General features: G+C 48.4%; 3 protein-coding genes across 3 annotated transcripts; all 3 read right to left on the bottom strand.

Annotated features, from left to right (window-relative positions):
• Nucleotides 1-318: 318 nt before the first annotated feature.
• LOC131208312 (SET domain-containing protein SmydA-8) lies at nucleotides 319-3858 on the bottom strand. The gene is made up of 3 exons (XM_058200999.1): nucleotides 2507-3858; nucleotides 1184-1410; nucleotides 319-1105 (listed from the first exon to the last, which is right to left on the bottom strand). Exons 1-3 carry the CDS (start codon nucleotides 3193-3195, stop codon nucleotides 513-515), a joined length of 1509 nt encoding a protein of 502 aa, XP_058056982.1. The 5' UTR covers nucleotides 3196-3858; the 3' UTR covers nucleotides 319-512.
• Nucleotides 3859-4621: 763 nt separating this feature from the next.
• LOC131209073 (NADH dehydrogenase [ubiquinone] 1 beta subcomplex subunit 10) lies at nucleotides 4622-9706 on the bottom strand. Its single transcript, XM_058202052.1, has 4 exons — nucleotides 9506-9706; nucleotides 9116-9251; nucleotides 4987-5126; nucleotides 4622-4921 (listed from the first exon to the last, which is right to left on the bottom strand). The coding sequence occupies exons 1-4, from the start codon at nucleotides 9591-9593 to the stop codon at nucleotides 4785-4787; spliced, it is 501 nt and encodes a 166-aa protein (XP_058058035.1). The 5' UTR covers nucleotides 9594-9706; the 3' UTR covers nucleotides 4622-4784.
• Nucleotides 9707-10367: 661 nt separating this feature from the next.
• On the bottom strand, nucleotides 10368-16069 carry LOC131212335 (eukaryotic translation initiation factor 4E-binding protein). Its single transcript, XM_058206157.1, has 2 exons — nucleotides 15567-16069; nucleotides 10368-11643 (listed from the first exon to the last, which is right to left on the bottom strand). Exons 1-2 carry the CDS (start codon nucleotides 15712-15714, stop codon nucleotides 11423-11425), a joined length of 369 nt encoding a protein of 122 aa, XP_058062140.1. The 5' UTR covers nucleotides 15715-16069; the 3' UTR covers nucleotides 10368-11422.
• Nucleotides 16070-16789: the final 720 nt, after the last annotated feature.

The raw sequence follows: 16789 nt of genomic DNA, 5'->3' as shown, positions 1-16789 counted from the left end.
ACGCATGGTGCCTTATCAAACGCCAGTGGCTACGTAAGTTCAAATATACTATTTGGAACTGGAGAAGGTGGAACAAAGAATAGCGAATGCCGGATTGGGACAATTTTAGAAACTGATTGAGATTATGGTACAACGACCACCCTACATTAGCATGTGACGACCACCCTACATTCGGGAGCATAACAGGAAGAATCCCAGCTTTGAAGTCCTTACTCCAGTCGTTATTTTGTAGAATGAAATAAATACTAGAACACGACAATTAAGGCTCTATTCGCCATTCTTGGCCATTTCAATAAACTGTACATGTTGAGATTCGTATTTGCATTCCTTTTATTGTACATTAATTAAACCGTGATCATTGGATAAACGCATGGAACAAATGGAGTATCGTAGGAAACATTACCATAGAACTAAGCTAGACACTAAGCAATCACTTCTAACGCTTGCCGGTGCGAGCGAGTGTTTCGCGCTGAAACGCGGTGTAGGTACATCACATCAATCGATCATCGCTTCTAGTCCAGGCTGTCGATACTTTGCTGCAGCTGTAACAGCGATTGTTTGGCCACGTTCGCCAGGATGCCTTCCGGCGTGGTCGGGTCCTCCCACTCCAGGATGCTGCCGCACTCCTCCAGTATCGTGGCCGCTTCCGTCAGCTGCTGCTTTAACGTTTTGCCGTCGCGCTTTTCCTCGCCCCTTGCGAAGCCGGACTGGGCCAGCACAATCAGCGGAGCGTGGAGCTCATACAGCACCATGGCTCTGGAACGCGATCTACCCGGTTCGAACACGTCCAGCACGCGCAGGACATCCCGGCACAGCTCAACCTTGCGCTCGAGCAGCACATCCGGTAGCTCGGCCATCTCGTACCCGGGAATTCGGCCGTACAGCTCGATCAAACTGTGCCGTATCGCGGTGTTGATGAAATGGAGTGGATGTAACACAGTGCGGAACTTTTTATATAGCCGCTCGTACGCTTCCAGCCGTCCGGCATCGTACTCCAGGCACACCAACTCGTCCAGCTCGTTGTGCATCGTGATGACGGCCTTCTGGACGATGGCACCCGCTATTTTGAAATCACAATGACCACACTTCCAGTCGGCCTGCTCATCTGCGTGAGAAGGATGATCAGTTGAAGCAGCGGCACCTGTGTCCTGTACAGTCCCTTTCTTCCCGTCGGCCTACCTACCTATGGGATTGGTGGACACGACTAGTCCTCCGACACACTTGCTGCAAAGTAGTGAGCTAAAGTGTGTGCCCAGCTCGGTCGGATCGACGCACCGTGCGCAGAGGCACGTGAAGAACTTGCTGGCCTTCAGGATCGATTGGCGAGCGACTGTCCCGGTCAGCGTGTAGGTATAGGTCGTATATAGCGTCTCGCCGTCGGCCACATCCACCGCGATGCGTGCTTCCAATCTGAGTATGGACAACGAATTATTTAAAATTAAAATTAAAAGGAGTATTGCAAGCAGTCCGACACTGGAAAAGAATGCTCATTCAACTCCCAAAAACCTGTGTATCAATCTTTTTTGCACTATTGAATTTCTTGAACTTCGTTGGTCGAATAATTCTATATTTTACATCATAAAAAGAGAGACCGAGATCATCGATCGATCCATGAAAACAAAATAATAATCAATGTAATATAAAAAAAGGTAACTTAACTTTTGTTTCTATTGCTGTGTGCTTCTGTTGATTGTCAATAAATGGACATTTGACCTTGACCGAAAATTAAATAATTGGGTGCAAAATGAAATAACATCACATAACTTTACAAGGCGATGATTTGAAGGAAATCACCTTTTAGTTTCGATCGTGAGCATGATCCTAAAGTGACCCTTACATTTTAATAACTTTATATAATTGTAAGCCTTAAAAAAACTATTGTAAGTAAATGTTACCTATTGTAAAAACTATTGCAAACAATGTTATGACAATGCTATCCGTAACATTTCGTTTTTACGGGCGCGAGGTTCTTGGTCCAGCGCCAAGCCCCCTCTGTCACGCCGGTATCGGGATTCGAACTCTGGCCAGCTGCGTGACAGTGACGAGCGTTCCCGACTGCTTCATCAGCGCGGGAAATGGATGAGATATAGGCCTCTAATAATGCAGGCACCGAATTAGACCAAAGAATGCCAATAGAACCGCAACCCTCCGAGGCGGTGATCGTTCAACTCGATCGATCGGTTAGAGAATCGGTAAGGAAAGACCTGACCACCCCAACCTCCCGTGGACCGGCATTTCTTGTTGATGTTTATGCCACGCAACACAAAACGGACGCCTGTTGGAGCTCGTCCGCTACCGAGGGCTATCAATTAGAGAATCGCCACCTCGCCGTTGGTGGTGTTTTGCCGAAAACGGTGGAAAACTCTATTTTTACCACGCCAACCGCTGCGCTCGGCGTATGCGAGTTCTGCGAACCCTGTCGGTAATGTTTTAGCGCTCCCGGTGTCCGGAGGAATGCGCAACTCGAGCAGCTACAACAATGCGATCTGACGGTACGGGAACCTACCTGAAGTCTTCGCTCGGATGGATCGAGTGGACCACGTTTGGTACGCAGTTGTGTGCCATGATGGCCAGCTGGGGGTACAGGCCCCGCACGCTGTATCCATTGCAGGTGCGACCCTCGAACGCGTTCACATCCAGCAGCCCGATCACCTGCTGGATCAGTTCCGCAGAGAACCGGTCTGCCAGTCCGCAGGGTCCTCGCAGAAACTCGACGATGTTATGCTCATCAACCGTCCAATTGGCCTCATCGCGTCGCGCTTCGCCATGGTACTCCATCGGGGCGATCTCACGCTCCCACCGCTCCCGGTCCACTTCCGCGGCCAGCAGAACCCTCAACGGTGTGATACAGTCAAGCTGCACACAACCGGCGGTCGAGTCTTCCACTGCCTGAAACCGGATGCACTTTTCCGCAAACACCGCACACTCGGCGCGATGGTAAGTGGCTAGCTCGGGCGTGCTTAGAACCGCGGCACAGTCCTCACACAGTGGCCAACCGCAACGTGGACACCGTGGCCCACTGTCTCCGCCATCGACGGGACAGCAGCACTCGAGGCAGAGCGGTGGACTGTCGAGTTTCGGGCCGATCGCGAACGGAAGCTCGACGAAGAGCCGCTCACCGGCACGCAAGTCCCGGGCCGCCACACCGTAGCGCCCCAGCTCCGGACTTTCCAACACCCTGTACGTCTCATCCATTGCCACGAACCTTCAGTTTCACTTCCGCTCAAAAAAAAGAAACCCCGAAAAGCACTTCCCTCACTCACTCGAAGAGTTGTTACATCCGATCCGGTACCGGACTATCTTCCGACTGAGCCACACTGGGGTTCGAGTTGTGGATGGCGACCGAGAGGCCATGACCAACACCAACGGCGGCCCGGTCTTCGCTGACGCACACCAACACTTGGGCGCCGCACTAATCCTTTCGCGCACGATCGAGAACGATCGCTATTTTCGGCCGCCATCGACAGTGGGTTGGTTTATTTTTGGTGTCCCAAACACGCTCTCCGCCGTCGTACCCACCTCCGCCGCATTGTAGCACCTCTTCCCACCGTTTATCACACTTCTATTGCTTCTCCGATGACCTGGTCGTAAGGACGACGAAGGGTTTGGCGATCGAAAGTTATCGAATGTTGTGGGAGGTTCCGAGAGGCTCGACCACTTGTTGACCACGACCCCCACCGTCTAAAAAAATTCAACATCAACTTAAGAGCGCAAATTACAACGAATGTTCTCAGTGCTTCTCGTACCGCTAGTCGGTTGCGTCTATCTGTGAAAGACACAACCCGACTCATGAATTGGTCCCCGCGAAGGTTGGATCCCGCACTCGATTTCAGTGACGTAATCCAGTCGGTGTCGAAATGCACACGAAAGGCGTTCGAAGTGATCTGCTTCAGTTCCGCTATACTTTGTTGCGTGTGATTTTGGTGCGCTACGGCACTTCGTGATATCTTTCCCTTTTAATTCAACGATCCAAACGGTAATTTAAGCTAAACAATTAATCCAGCTTCGACTAGAATATTTAGATAGATTCCTCCCGGACGACGTGTATCGAGGGCGATCCGACGATCCTGCGGATTCACTGGAGGCCCAGCTTCGGGTTGAACACGCCGGACCGCTTCAGCTGGCAGCGGATGTACTGGCCGCACTGGCACTTGCCCTGCGTGATGATGTCCTTCGAGGAGAGCTCCGGATACCTGTTTCCAGCCGATCGTGTTCGACAGTTTGCGGTTCACGACGTCGCTGACGTTACTGACACGGTGGCGCGTCGAGAGGGCCGCGCTTGAAGGGGATATCGAGGCGTCGATCTCCGTGAACTGGTAGGCGTCAGGATCGGCGCCAACAGTCGATCCATCGACGGAAGGCTCGGTGCCGCGCAGTCGCTGGTGGTGGCTGCCGGAGATGTCTTCTCTTTTTGCTATGATGTTAATATGATTTTGTCACAATCCTTCAACAACCTTCTTCAAATCCGCTGCTTGAATGATTCGGGTATCGGCGAGATCGAGAAGAGAAGAGTTCTGATCATATTGTTGATTTTGAGCAATAAAAGTAGAAAACAAATAGGCTTACCACGAAATCGTATCGTAAATAAGAAATTACCCGCAATAACAACAATAAATTGGTGTATTTATGTTTGCTCTTTTATTTACACTCCAATTCAACATTGTAAGCGCGACATAAACTCCACGTTTTCACTACGGTTTGCCACTGCCACAGCATCATTTGTTTGCAGTTCAGCAGCTAGAGTCCTTCCGCACAGCTGGCTACACTTCCGTTCCAACGCACCTCTAGTGTTCGGCAGTCTCGTCATCGCCGGTAGACTTCATGCCGCTGCCGACCGCTCCGTGACGTCTTTCCCAAATCATGCGGTGCTTCTGCTTCATGTACGCACTCTTGGCATTCGCGTAACCACCGAGATCACCATCTGTTCGTGAAGCAGGAAGTGATAAATTAGGGCACGATCTGCTACCCAACCGTTTTAAAACGTACACTTTATAAACCAATTTTCGGCGCCCTTCTCGTACGTACGCAGGATCGATTGGCACTTCCGCTCGTGATCCGGCTGTTCGTACATCACACAATCTTCCAAGCGCTGGCGTAAGATTGCAAGGATTTCATTGTCTACCATTCTAGAACAAAAACAAAGATAATGAAAAGAAAGACAAAATAAATTACAATAATATAAATAGCTTCTAACATCCCTGTGCTCCGTCGGTCACAACTCTAGTGTTTTATTTATTGCTCATGCTAAATGAGTGCAAATTATTAGCGGAATATCGACTCCAGAGCGGCCACTGTCAAGTGGTTGATGAAAGTAAGGTGGTGATTGCTTCTGCGTTTGCAAACGATCGTTGATGATAATCATCATGGTTCCGATTCTGGTTTTCAGAACCAAAAGTGACGACCAACGTGTTTCACCAATCAGCATTATTCAATTACATAACAATTAATTTATTCGACCAAACGAAATGTTTCCACTCGTGGTAAATAATCCGTTTCGCTGGCTGCTGATGGACGGAAAGATGTTTTTGCGTGGCAGTTGATCCATCAACGATCAGTCGATCGATCGATGGAAACATTTACATCGATTTAAAAGCACCCAACCCCGACCACGCACTGTGTTATTGGATACGCAAACAGTTTGGATCGGTTAATCGATGCACTGTGATAAATTCGCCGTGATGATCCCCCAATTAAACAGCGGGAGAAAACAGTCATCGTATAGAAAAAACACAACCAAAATAATACTACGGAAACAATGAGTTGAAACATAATTCTTTAAGATAAGAGAATTTCGTTTACTTTTCAGCAATATGTTTGTTGAAAGAGTATAACATAAACGATATATAAAGCGGTGCACATGCACATTTTTTGTTTGTTTTCTGCACATTTACGTAAATAAATTTACTCAATAAGTATGAACGTAGCTTTATATGTAAGCTTTTCTCAGTCATGAATGGGAAGAGTCATCTCTCTATGATGTTTCAATTCGCTAGACAAAAAAATTATCAATCAACACACAGTTTGAAGTAGCCAAAATAAGCGAAACCCAACACACCGGACGAAATTCGTCTGGCAATAAATAGTTCACATTATCGCGCCACGTCAACAAACAGGAACCGGACTTGTTTGTAATAATGCAAAAGTTTGTGTCGAATCAACAAACCCATGAACGAAGAAAACATGATATTGTTTCCATTTCGAATGATCATACGAGCTTTGATTGGGAAGGCCGGTTAAAAATACTTTTATTTACGTTTGTCCAACGCGTTCGCGACCACACAGATAAGCTTCCTTTTCCGAGGTGATCATTTGGTCAATGTTTCAATTGAATTGTTTATGTTTCTCGATCATTCCTAGTTTTTTTTGTGTTTGGACAAAATAAATGTTAGTTCTGCTACCACAAAAGCAAATTCATTAAGTTTACGTCCTAAACAACGAAAAGATAGCAAACCAATATCATTAACCTATCATCTTTCGACGATGCCAATTAAAACGATCTCTATTCGGCCGGAAGACATTTGAGAAACCCCTTGCGCAAAAAGAGCACAATATCTTTGCAAAGTGTAAAGCTCCATCCGAACGCGTCAGCTTATCCCAGGAAAATGCCAATTAATTAGAATATTTATAATCTGTCAATGGTCCTGATCGCTTCATTTAAACAACGATCGCCCACCACACACGTCGAGAAACGATCGTGTTACGATCGTGTCTGAGACCGATACGGTTAAGTTACTTCGTTAAATTTGGCAACGCGCGGGACCGATCCAATTGTAAACATACGGAAAAGCCAGTCGCATGGTTAGTGAAAGTAGCTCTGGGCCTTCGTTTGCTGCTCGTTTACACCGGTCGATCCCAACATAAAACAGATGATCTTGCCATTGGTTTGTCGGGCAATATGCTCACGAAGCACATCTTTGCTTGGTTGTAGTTTGGTTAGGTGGTTGTATGTTTGTTTTTCACATCAAACTGGCCGAATTCATTTAAAGTCGCAACCGGTGTTAAGGTCGTTACTAACCAGTGTTATCGTATGTACACTCAAAAATGCACATCGCTTACTAACATAGCTAATAGCTTTAATGTTTCGATGCTGTTTGCGGTTTTAATTTCCATCTAGCGTTGTAAGAACGCTGCTTTTCCGTTTTACGACCCCCTTTGAATGTTGCCGAAGTATTGAGCACTATAAGCACCCAATAAATACGGCCGGCAATAATCAAACGCACGCCCAAACGCAAAATCGAGAACCGAGAACACGGTAGCTGGCGATGTTATTTACAATTACCGTTGAAAAAAGTAACAAGTAGCAGTGTTGAATATGATATCCAAAGTAATGGAACCCGATCATCCATCGTACGCACAGTGGGTGCCAATCTGCTGAAAGGATACATATTTCAAATCAAATACATATCGTAAGTAATGATCTTGGATCGAACAAATGTCGATCGATTGTGATGTCTTTATTTGATGTATTTTTGACCACACCTATGGCATCGCCCACATTCCATGATCTGCTCTATCGATCGTCGAACCACGATCGGCACACCGAATTGAACACGAATCGACTTTCGTGCCTGCAACTGCAGCCAGTCTCTAAATTCTGTTCCAACGGATCGCACGCTGGTCGATCTTCCACGCGATCGGCGTTCGTATTAAGCACTCGAAACGGAATAGTAACCTTCCGAGGCATTGCATTTCAACCAAGGACATCACGAACCAGAGGAAGCACTCTTTCCTCACCCAACGGCAGCGATGGGCAACGCTCCAAACCCGAAACAGTACACCAAGTACAGCAAAAACACCGCCGAAGTGCGCGTGAAGAAATGCATCCCGATTCAACGGGGCATGTTCCGGCTGGGTAGGGGAAACCTTTTCTACTTGATATTGATCAAAATTTTCACCATTCTCAACAACATCGTCAATAAGTGTCTCTAGTGCCCGTCGTGTTCTCTGTAAAACCGCTGTGCCGTATTATTGTATCATACTGTGTGCCGTGCGTGCGTCCATTCCCTTTCGATCCGTTAGGCCATCGACTGACTGAATCAGGATAATGCTATTGCGTCTTCCGCGTGCAAGAAGAACCGATCGAGTATTAGTTGTTGCGCGCTGTGCTTGTGAATAATTGTATGCGACTGGTATTTGGTTTCTCATCGATAGTGGCCCGACAGTGCTTAATGATTTATTTTTGGTTTCAATTTACAGTCACCAACGACCACACACGAAATGGAAGGCACATTTTCTCGTGAGACTACCGAGTTCGAACTGCAAGAACGATCGATGGGTAATTGATCGCGATACTCATTGCAGAGGAATCCAGCCAACCAAGCCGACAAACCGAATTACCACGTGGAGCGTCGTTCCGTCTCGTCTGCCAGTGGGCATCGATGACACGGAAACGGTGTGGTTAAATAATTTCTACGTGCGACCGGTCTAAAATAAGAGTGCTTTTTGATGCCAGCGCTAGTGTTCGATGAACAAAAGATTAAACAATTATTGATCACTGCGTGACTGCTTTTTAGCTTACGCGTTATGTAAAGGACTTTTTGTATGAAATATACCAAAGATCCTACATCCAGCACGGTATTGAGTATATAGACGTTGTATTTCCCCTATTACAGATTTTTGGCGGATTTTAGTAAAAGAGGCATCGTCGATAAGTTATTTTAGAAAATGGAACTCAAAGTATTACAAAGCATTAGTAAAAGCATTACATCATAAAGAAGACCGACGAGGCTTCAACTTTTAAGGGCATTCAACAAAGTTTGTATGCTAAGAAGCTTACAATGAAGCGATCACATTGATGTTCCGACATATAAATTCACTTGGTTTGCACCATCCGAGGTCTCGGAGGTTGTAAATTTGAAACTAGCAGCAAATGAATTATTCAGAGTTCGACTCAATTTATAAATGGCTCTAATAGCATTATAAGCATTTCACTGGACTATAGGAGTCTCGGTTTTATCATCACTCTGGTAGATTTTTTTAATCCTTAAATTACGCAGGATGAACAAAAATTGCACTACATCACTTAACATTTTGATAAAAAGCAAAGTTTAAGGTGAGCGAGTCCTATCGTTATTCATATTTACGTCGCAATCAGCTACCTTCGTCGTTTACTTACTTATCACGTTTGAACTGTTGGTTCGCTTCGAAAATGCAAACCGCGTCGTCGGTATAGCATTGGTCGATCGACGGAACCCGACGGTACTGCTGATGATACCACGGATAGGTCTGCCGGTTTGGTTCGACAATTTTCTCTGCAACGAACCGGATTTGTTTACATCAATCGTATTGTTTTTATTCGTCCGGCCACCCATGCCGGAGGTTAGGGCGAATTATGTAATGAAACGTTTGGGTGGCAAAACGAAGGCAAATGAATATTGTCTAGTTATTCCATAGCACAGAACACAGTATCTATTGAAGGAAGCAAATATGCTTCGATAAATCAACCTCGGTGCCCGAATTATAAGTAAATTGAGGTAATTATGTCTTCCGAAACAGCACTACTCACCCCGGAACCATACTACGGGAGCTTCGATCGTGGCGTGGACGGCGTTAATAAAGCTGTCCAACGGATTGCGGGCTGGAGCCTCCGGCATCTTGTTTAGGTTTTGCCGACTGGTGGAGGAAAGATATTTACCGTTCAGTTGGTTATTTACGGGAGTTTTGCGCAATTCCTCAGATTCCTATGTACCTTACAAAAAGGGACTAGAGAATATGACAGTTCCCGACTGCGTGCTGTCAGTTAGGCTGTCAGTTGGGCTGTCAGTTTGTGAGCGAGACCTTTCAGAGTGTGCCTAGTGGGTGTATTGATTGATTCAAACTTTCGCAAAATCCGTTGTGTAATTTTCATAAACCTTATGAATTAATAATAGTTCACTAGTCAAGAGTTTGATACTTCCAAAGAATATATTTACTAAATGCAATTAAAAATCTTGCACCTGTAAACCTACTTGAGAGCTTATTATTTAAATCTGCTAGGAAAGTTTCGTTGAAAACATCGTAATGATATTTAGGAACAAGTCTCATGACACCAAATACTAATTAGTAAGTAAATGATATCACGAGGCACGAGGTAAGTAAACACTATTTTATCATAAGTAGAGTTTTAGTTTATTTCGACATGATACATAAGTTTACTGTCAGCTTGTTGCACTTCTATGTGTGTTACACTTCTGCTTTTATAGTAAGTTCCCATTCGATCAGTGAAATCTATCTGACTGTGTCGCAGATTCAGTACATTAAAATTCAATTCTACATCTTTGTGTTCCTCCTTTTTTCAGCTGAGCTCTGAATTCATGTTCCGCTATGCAGCAATAACTAGATTACATTAAATCTCCAGAATGATAAAAGGAAACAAACAAACAAAAATGTCCTAACCATCCATCATTTACTTTGTACCCTATTCAGTGATCTCATCAGGTATATTATTGCTACGGAATTAAACTCTACAATGTCGGGTGTCTCTCGCTTAGGTCACATCCAAATTGTTCGGCACGAATGCACGAAAAAAAGAAAGAACATGCAAACAACAGCAGTGAGAAGTAGTCAAAAATACTCGACGACGACAATGCACACGCCGCAGCACTACTATGCACATCATTACTATACTATACGATTAATTGGTGATCGGTTCCCCGTTCCTCTCGGCAAGGCTAGGTAAGTGGTTAGCTTACATGCAAATCGCTGACTCCAAATTTTCCGACAACTTTTCTCCGCTTTCTCCAAAAAGGTTTTGCACGTTTGTGGCTCCGACCTTCAAAAATCTGACAACAAAAAACAATTTACGTTCCTTCTTCCTTACGTTGAATAAAGCGAAATGATTGACTTACAAAATACAAACATGAAAGATTCCTTCACCCCACCACGATGATATCGATGAAGGCCGATGAAATTCATTCATGGATATCACAAATCACCAGAGTGGGTTACTGATCAACATTCAAACCTCCCACCGGTGCGCTCCCAATTCTAGCACATCTCCCAACTTGTAGTTCTGGCTTGGTTCGGTGCGCCTTTGGGGAGTTCCGAATGTTCGTCTACATCAGTGGCCGTTCTGGCGATGCGGACCAACATAATGCTAGTGGCTAATAGAAGACGCTAATCTTACTACCGAAGGAACGATAAACTTATAAAGTCTACATCCAACGATTATCGAAACCTAGACTCTCTCTCTGGGTTGCTTTCGTAGCAAAGCCGCAAATTCTCCACACTATAGCTGCTGCTTACAAAATTTTTCAGACAGAGATAACGCTAAACTAAGAAACGATCGGTTTGTGTATCGCCGCCGCGCTCTTCAAACAAGTTAACCAGGGACATCTTCATTCCTCTCTCTCTCGAAACCGGAAGCCGGATGCGCCCCACCGGTGTGTTGTGTGCCATTAGTTGATGCTTTCGGAAATCGAACTCGACCGGGCACGCTCGTGCTTTACAGGTCCATGTCGAACTGTTCCTGGTGGTCTTCGTATTTCGGCGGCGAGTTGCGGGCCGGTTTCTGCTGAATCGGTTTCAGTGACAGTGGTTTGGTTACGCTGCCACCCGTAGGACTGCCCCGCAGCAGATTCAGTGGCACGTTGTTCGGCGGGGTGCGGGCCAGCGGCGAGTTCTTCAAGTTCATCAGGAACGCACGTTCATACACAATACGAGTGCCTGTGGAGAAGAGGACATACAAAAAAAAAGAGCAAACATAAGTAAAATCATGAAATCGAAGCGGTTCATGCAAACGATAAAGAAAACATTATTCAACGCCGTCACATCGACCCCAGTTCTGCTCCCCGAACCGGCAAATGTATGCAATTTTGCCGAGCGCTATATCACATTTCGCTAGATCAGTTTGACCTTCACCGTTACAGAGCGTCTGCGTGTATCTTCTTACTGTCCGCGGCATACACACCACACCAGACATTCCTCCCGCTGTGATAATCCTTCCTCCCCAAACCCAGCGATGATGATAATTGACGATCGCGCCACCATCGGTGGTGGTGGTTGAATCGCTAATGGCGATGTGCTCCGCAGGTCTACAGCGGGGGGAGACCATCTCGCCTTTGGGAAGACGTATTTTCGATCCGATCATGCTCGGCACCGTCGGATTTATCGGAATAAATCTGGTAGTCTTAATCAGGATTTTTACAACGTCTTGAATGGAGATCTCATCGGCTCCTGCATGGAGATCGCAATTTATCTGTCAACCTGGTCCGCCCATCCACGGAAGGGTTCGATAAGTAAAGAGTTTTGTTTACACTCATCAAACACACATCGGCAGTTGTAGTGGTAGGAATAGGCTACCCCCCAACACACATGTCCTTTCACAGTTTGTCTGGCAAAGGCGCAGCAGTTAGAGCCAATTGATGGGCCGGCCCCACAAACAACGACAGTGTTGTGGAAGCGCGCAAAAAACAGGAACTAAATTTAACTTCGGTTGCCCTCTCTCGCTCTGTCCGCCGTAAAAGTGTGCCACAAGCTAATGTGAACTGTGGTCAACACTGTTTCGCGATCGCAACTCGTGGCTTTGGTCAGAGTACCAGATGTCGTTCTCCCTTTATGGAGCGCAGCGCGCTTCACAAGGAGAATGGCTGGACATCGTTTAAATTGGAAAATCGATCCCAGAAACTAGTCCGGGGGGTCATCAAAATCAATTGGGAGAGGACGACAAGTGTTCACACAATCGGAGACGCACCGAAGAGAGCCCACGGAAAGATAGCATACGGTCGGTCGAGACGACTCTAGAGATACGCGCACGCTGCTAGAATTATGAGGCAAGAATTAAGTATCTGGGTAAAGGTTAGCCCCTTTTTAACCTCCCGCCCCGCGCGCCCGTCCTCTCAACCCACGAGCGAAGCAAGGAACCTGATTTGTGCTAAAGCAATCTTCTGGTAAGTCTCTCTCCTTCGCTGTGGGTAGTTATTTTTAAATTACCAAAGATTTACAACCCCCTACTTTTCTCTGCGGTCGCCAGATGCGTGTTGCGTGCCGCTGGCAGCGTTTTGAGGGTCTCGCCCGAAGCGGGTTCTTCTTTGATCGCATTACATAACCGGCGGGGTATGGAGAACCGGGCGGTGGCCCTTCGCAGCACTACCCCTGTCGGCACTCTCTCCTCCTGCGAGAGTCCAAATTTGCCAAACGGGATGGGGTCTGCAAAATAAAAACAGCTCCAGAGTGCCGCCGCCGATAAGATTGAACTCACGCCGGGGGGAGCGGTCGAAAAAGCCTTGAGAGCAAGTCAGAATGATTTGCCGATCGTTGGCCGGGCGCGCAATGCTAATCTCGTCGTCGAAAGCGATTTTTTCTGGCTTTTTCTGTACCTTTTTTCAGGTTGGGGCGAAGAGAGGTTTATACCGCTCTCTGACCGACGGGAAAGATAACGGCTCAGGAAGGCCACAGAGAGCTCACATCGTCGAGTGCGAAACTGTCGAAAGTAGAACTAGACGACAATGCCCCAGATAGCGCACCGCGAGTCGTTCCAGATACAGCCCAAAAAGCGTAGCAGTCATTTAAGAACCATAAATAAATCGGTCCCCTCGGTTATGGAGGGGTTGTACCACACATCCACTGTTTTGTTGACTCCACAACACACAGAAGATCCTGACCAGACCTGAATTCCCTTTTTTGGCGACAGGGGGACCTACAGAAAACATTGTTTAAAAATAAGTTGTATTTGATTTCCTTTCCTTTTGACTTTCGAAACCCATTTTGGGATTTCTGTCGAAAGGACGACGAGGACGGCCGCCGACGACGAAGTGTCTGGAGCTGACTTGTTCTGTAGTCTTCCGTAGCCTACACAATGGTCGATAAATATAGCGCACCCATATCGCCGGCCTTAACAGCTTTGCAGTTTTACTACGGTCCGATATCAGAGATAAGATTGTGAGTTGGGGTCGCCAATAATTAGCCAATAGTAAATGGGGTCCTAATTTCGAAGGTTGCCGGCACACGCAAAGCCTTCTCTCTTTCCTAAGATTCCACGCTAATTTACACATTGGGGCCAGGGCGCGCCAGCTAGGGGCACATCATTCCAACATCCTTCCCGTTATCGTTTCCTCACTCGTAAACCCTGGTCAAAGATTACGGAACCGCCGGCCAAGCCCCGCCCAGCTCCGAGCCGGGGCTAGCAGGGGGTTAAGCAATTCTTACCCCAAGAGAGGGTCCCAAGAGAGATTATTCATTCCAATATGGAAAACGGCAGTCTCCGCCGTTTCCTAATCCGCAGGACGGTGCTGCTTCCAGCGGACTTGCCACAAAAATCCGTCGATGGCCGGTGCGAGCGGTGCGCACTCGAAAAACGGTAGTCCGGTGGGAGGAACCGGTTTCACGAGATTCGCGATCATCACGCCGCCGCCCCACACGCAATGTCCGCGCGGCTGCCGGTCCTTGCAAAGATTTCATTAGCATTCGGTGTCACCACCGAAGAAAGACACCGAGAAGAAAAAAAAGGTTCCCCAGAGAACATATGGGGTGATCACCGCCGACCGAGAGAGAAGCCGTCCCGCTCGCCCCAAAGTGACACGGATCGAGATCGTCATCTCTCGTGCGCGTGCACGTTGTGCGTTGGTGTGCGTGAAAAGATCGCGCACGGGGCGCGCGATCGTCGGTAATGGTGGTGGTCACACGAAAGAGCTGGCCTCGGGAGCGGTCTTTGTCCCCGGCGAGAAAGAGTCTCTGGTTCCCGTTCCCCCCCCGGGGGGGTTGTGACAGCCACCACGACGACGACGACGACGATGTGTACGCGGGCAAAACATTGCGGGTATGCGTCGCGCGCGCGGCGTAGTTCGCTCGGCGCGCATCATCGACGGTGGGATGTTAAAAATAGAACCCCCCCCGGTCGACTAGAATGTTCACCACGACGACCACCATCTGGCCGAAATCCGGTAACGCGGAAGCAAGAGGGTCCCTTCTGCCGGAAGACGCGCGCATCTTGTGGCCGGGAAATTGGAAAGATTTATAGCTCTTTGTCTCTGGAACCAACATGTGGCCCCCTCCCGGGGGGATAATGGTTTCCAGCCCTTCACGGAGTGTAAGGTGTGCCGGCTGAGCATGATCCAAGTCCTCGAAGCCTAGCCTGCTGGGAGTTCAAATCAGAACACGTCAGCGATGTCTCTGCCGTCCTGCGGTTATTCGAAAGTTGATGTAACTTTTTGCCCAAACTCGCCCCAAGTCTTGTGAACCTTTTTGTGGCAGCTTCCTGTTACCGCAACAAAGAAGGCCCTAGAACAACAGCAACGTGTGGCGTGTGGTTCGCGTACTGCGTAGTTCCCTGCTTTACGTAACCGCCAGCCCGACGACGACGTGTCGGAAGGCACGAAATTGGGCACATCCTTTTGAAGGTCGCCCTTTTCGATGTGTGCGTCGGTGGAAAATCACGGTCAAAACAAAGCCCTAGTTGGTGCGTATCAAGGGACACGCGTATTTCAAAACACATCCACAGAGCACCACGCACACATGCAGACACAGAGAGTGCGCGCACCGGACCCTTTTCCCGGTGCGTACGTGCGTTCTGGCGCGTCTCACCGGAGGTCCCCCCACACGTCACTTCACCCCCTTGACACGGCACTTTCCCTGTCGCTCGGTATGCTTACCTCCGGGAGTGGTCGAGTACAGGGTGCCACCGGGTGTCGACGAGTAGAGATCGGGCAGTTCGGAGGAGTCATGGATGAGCACCCGCTTCGAGGGGATGACCTGCGTGATGGAGGCGCAAGCCTGGCGTGCGATCGGCGACGCGGACATCGTCAGAGGTGTTTGGCTTCAAAAATACTGTGTTCCTGTGGCCTGTCCGGGGGACGCGGGATTACTTTGGTGGCGGTGCTGGCGGTTGTTGGCAGGCAGGACAACGTTCCCGAGAGGGAGTGTGTTTTACACTTGTGCTTTTGTACTAGTTCAGGCCTTTCTCGTCTCTGGGTCTACGTCAGTCAGGCAGACACGAGGGGGGGCAGATCCTCACAAAGGTGCGCTACACGCGGAATTGATGCTCGCTAAGTTCCCTTTTCGCTCTTGGCAGTAGTTACACGAAGAAGAGTGTCGTTCCGAGCGCGATGGTGCGGCGTAGTAGCTTCCTGCTTCCGTCCACTCGTGCGGGGCTGGTTTTCTGCACTAACGCAACGACAACGCGCGGACCGCAATTTAAAGCCGCGGCAAAACAACACCAACACTACGGCGCGCCGACTCGCGGCCCGCGCTGGCGAGTGTGTTGGTGTCCGCGGAACGACACTTCCCCCTTATCTGTGTTCGGGGCTTCCGACAGCCGGTGGCGGCAGCGGGTGGACGGAAGTTGGGGAAGAAGGAAGGAGATAACGCACCGCGCGAGGTGCAGAAACTACGCTACGAGGAAGTATTCCTGTAACCAGAAGTGATCGACACCCGATCACCCGAGGGTTGATAAGACTCAGGCCCCAACATGTGCATGCAGCTCTTGAAGGAAGTCATTTCGCACCGGGAAACCTCGTGGAACTCCAGGGCTTCCGCCGGAAGGGAACAGGGATCCCGTGTGTGCCTGTGACCACGGAAACCCATACACGCTCCCGGTCCGGTCCGGGAACACAACACCTTTTCGCTACGACGCAGTTTCTCAAAACACTTTCTTCTCTGTCGCTCCACCGCGCCCCCCCCCCCCTCGCCGGGATCGCCGGGAGCGGGTGCTGCCATGTAAACAGCGCCAGTGAGCTCACCACCACACAGGCGCGGACTATGCTCAGTCGAACGAGCCCTCGCGGAAGCATATGTTAGGCCAGGGTGGAGGACACGGCGGGGCCCGGCATCGGGAATGCTTTCGAGGTAGTATTGGTGCGGAGGGCCAACGTACACA

This window comes from Anopheles bellator, chromosome 2, assembly GCF_943735745.2.
Source record: "Anopheles bellator chromosome 2, idAnoBellAS_SP24_06.2, whole genome shotgun sequence".
In the NCBI taxonomy this organism is placed as follows: domain Eukaryota; kingdom Metazoa; phylum Arthropoda; class Insecta; order Diptera; family Culicidae; genus Anopheles; species Anopheles bellator.
Note: the sequence above shows the minus strand (reverse complement) of the source record. Positions and strands in the feature narration are given on the sequence as shown.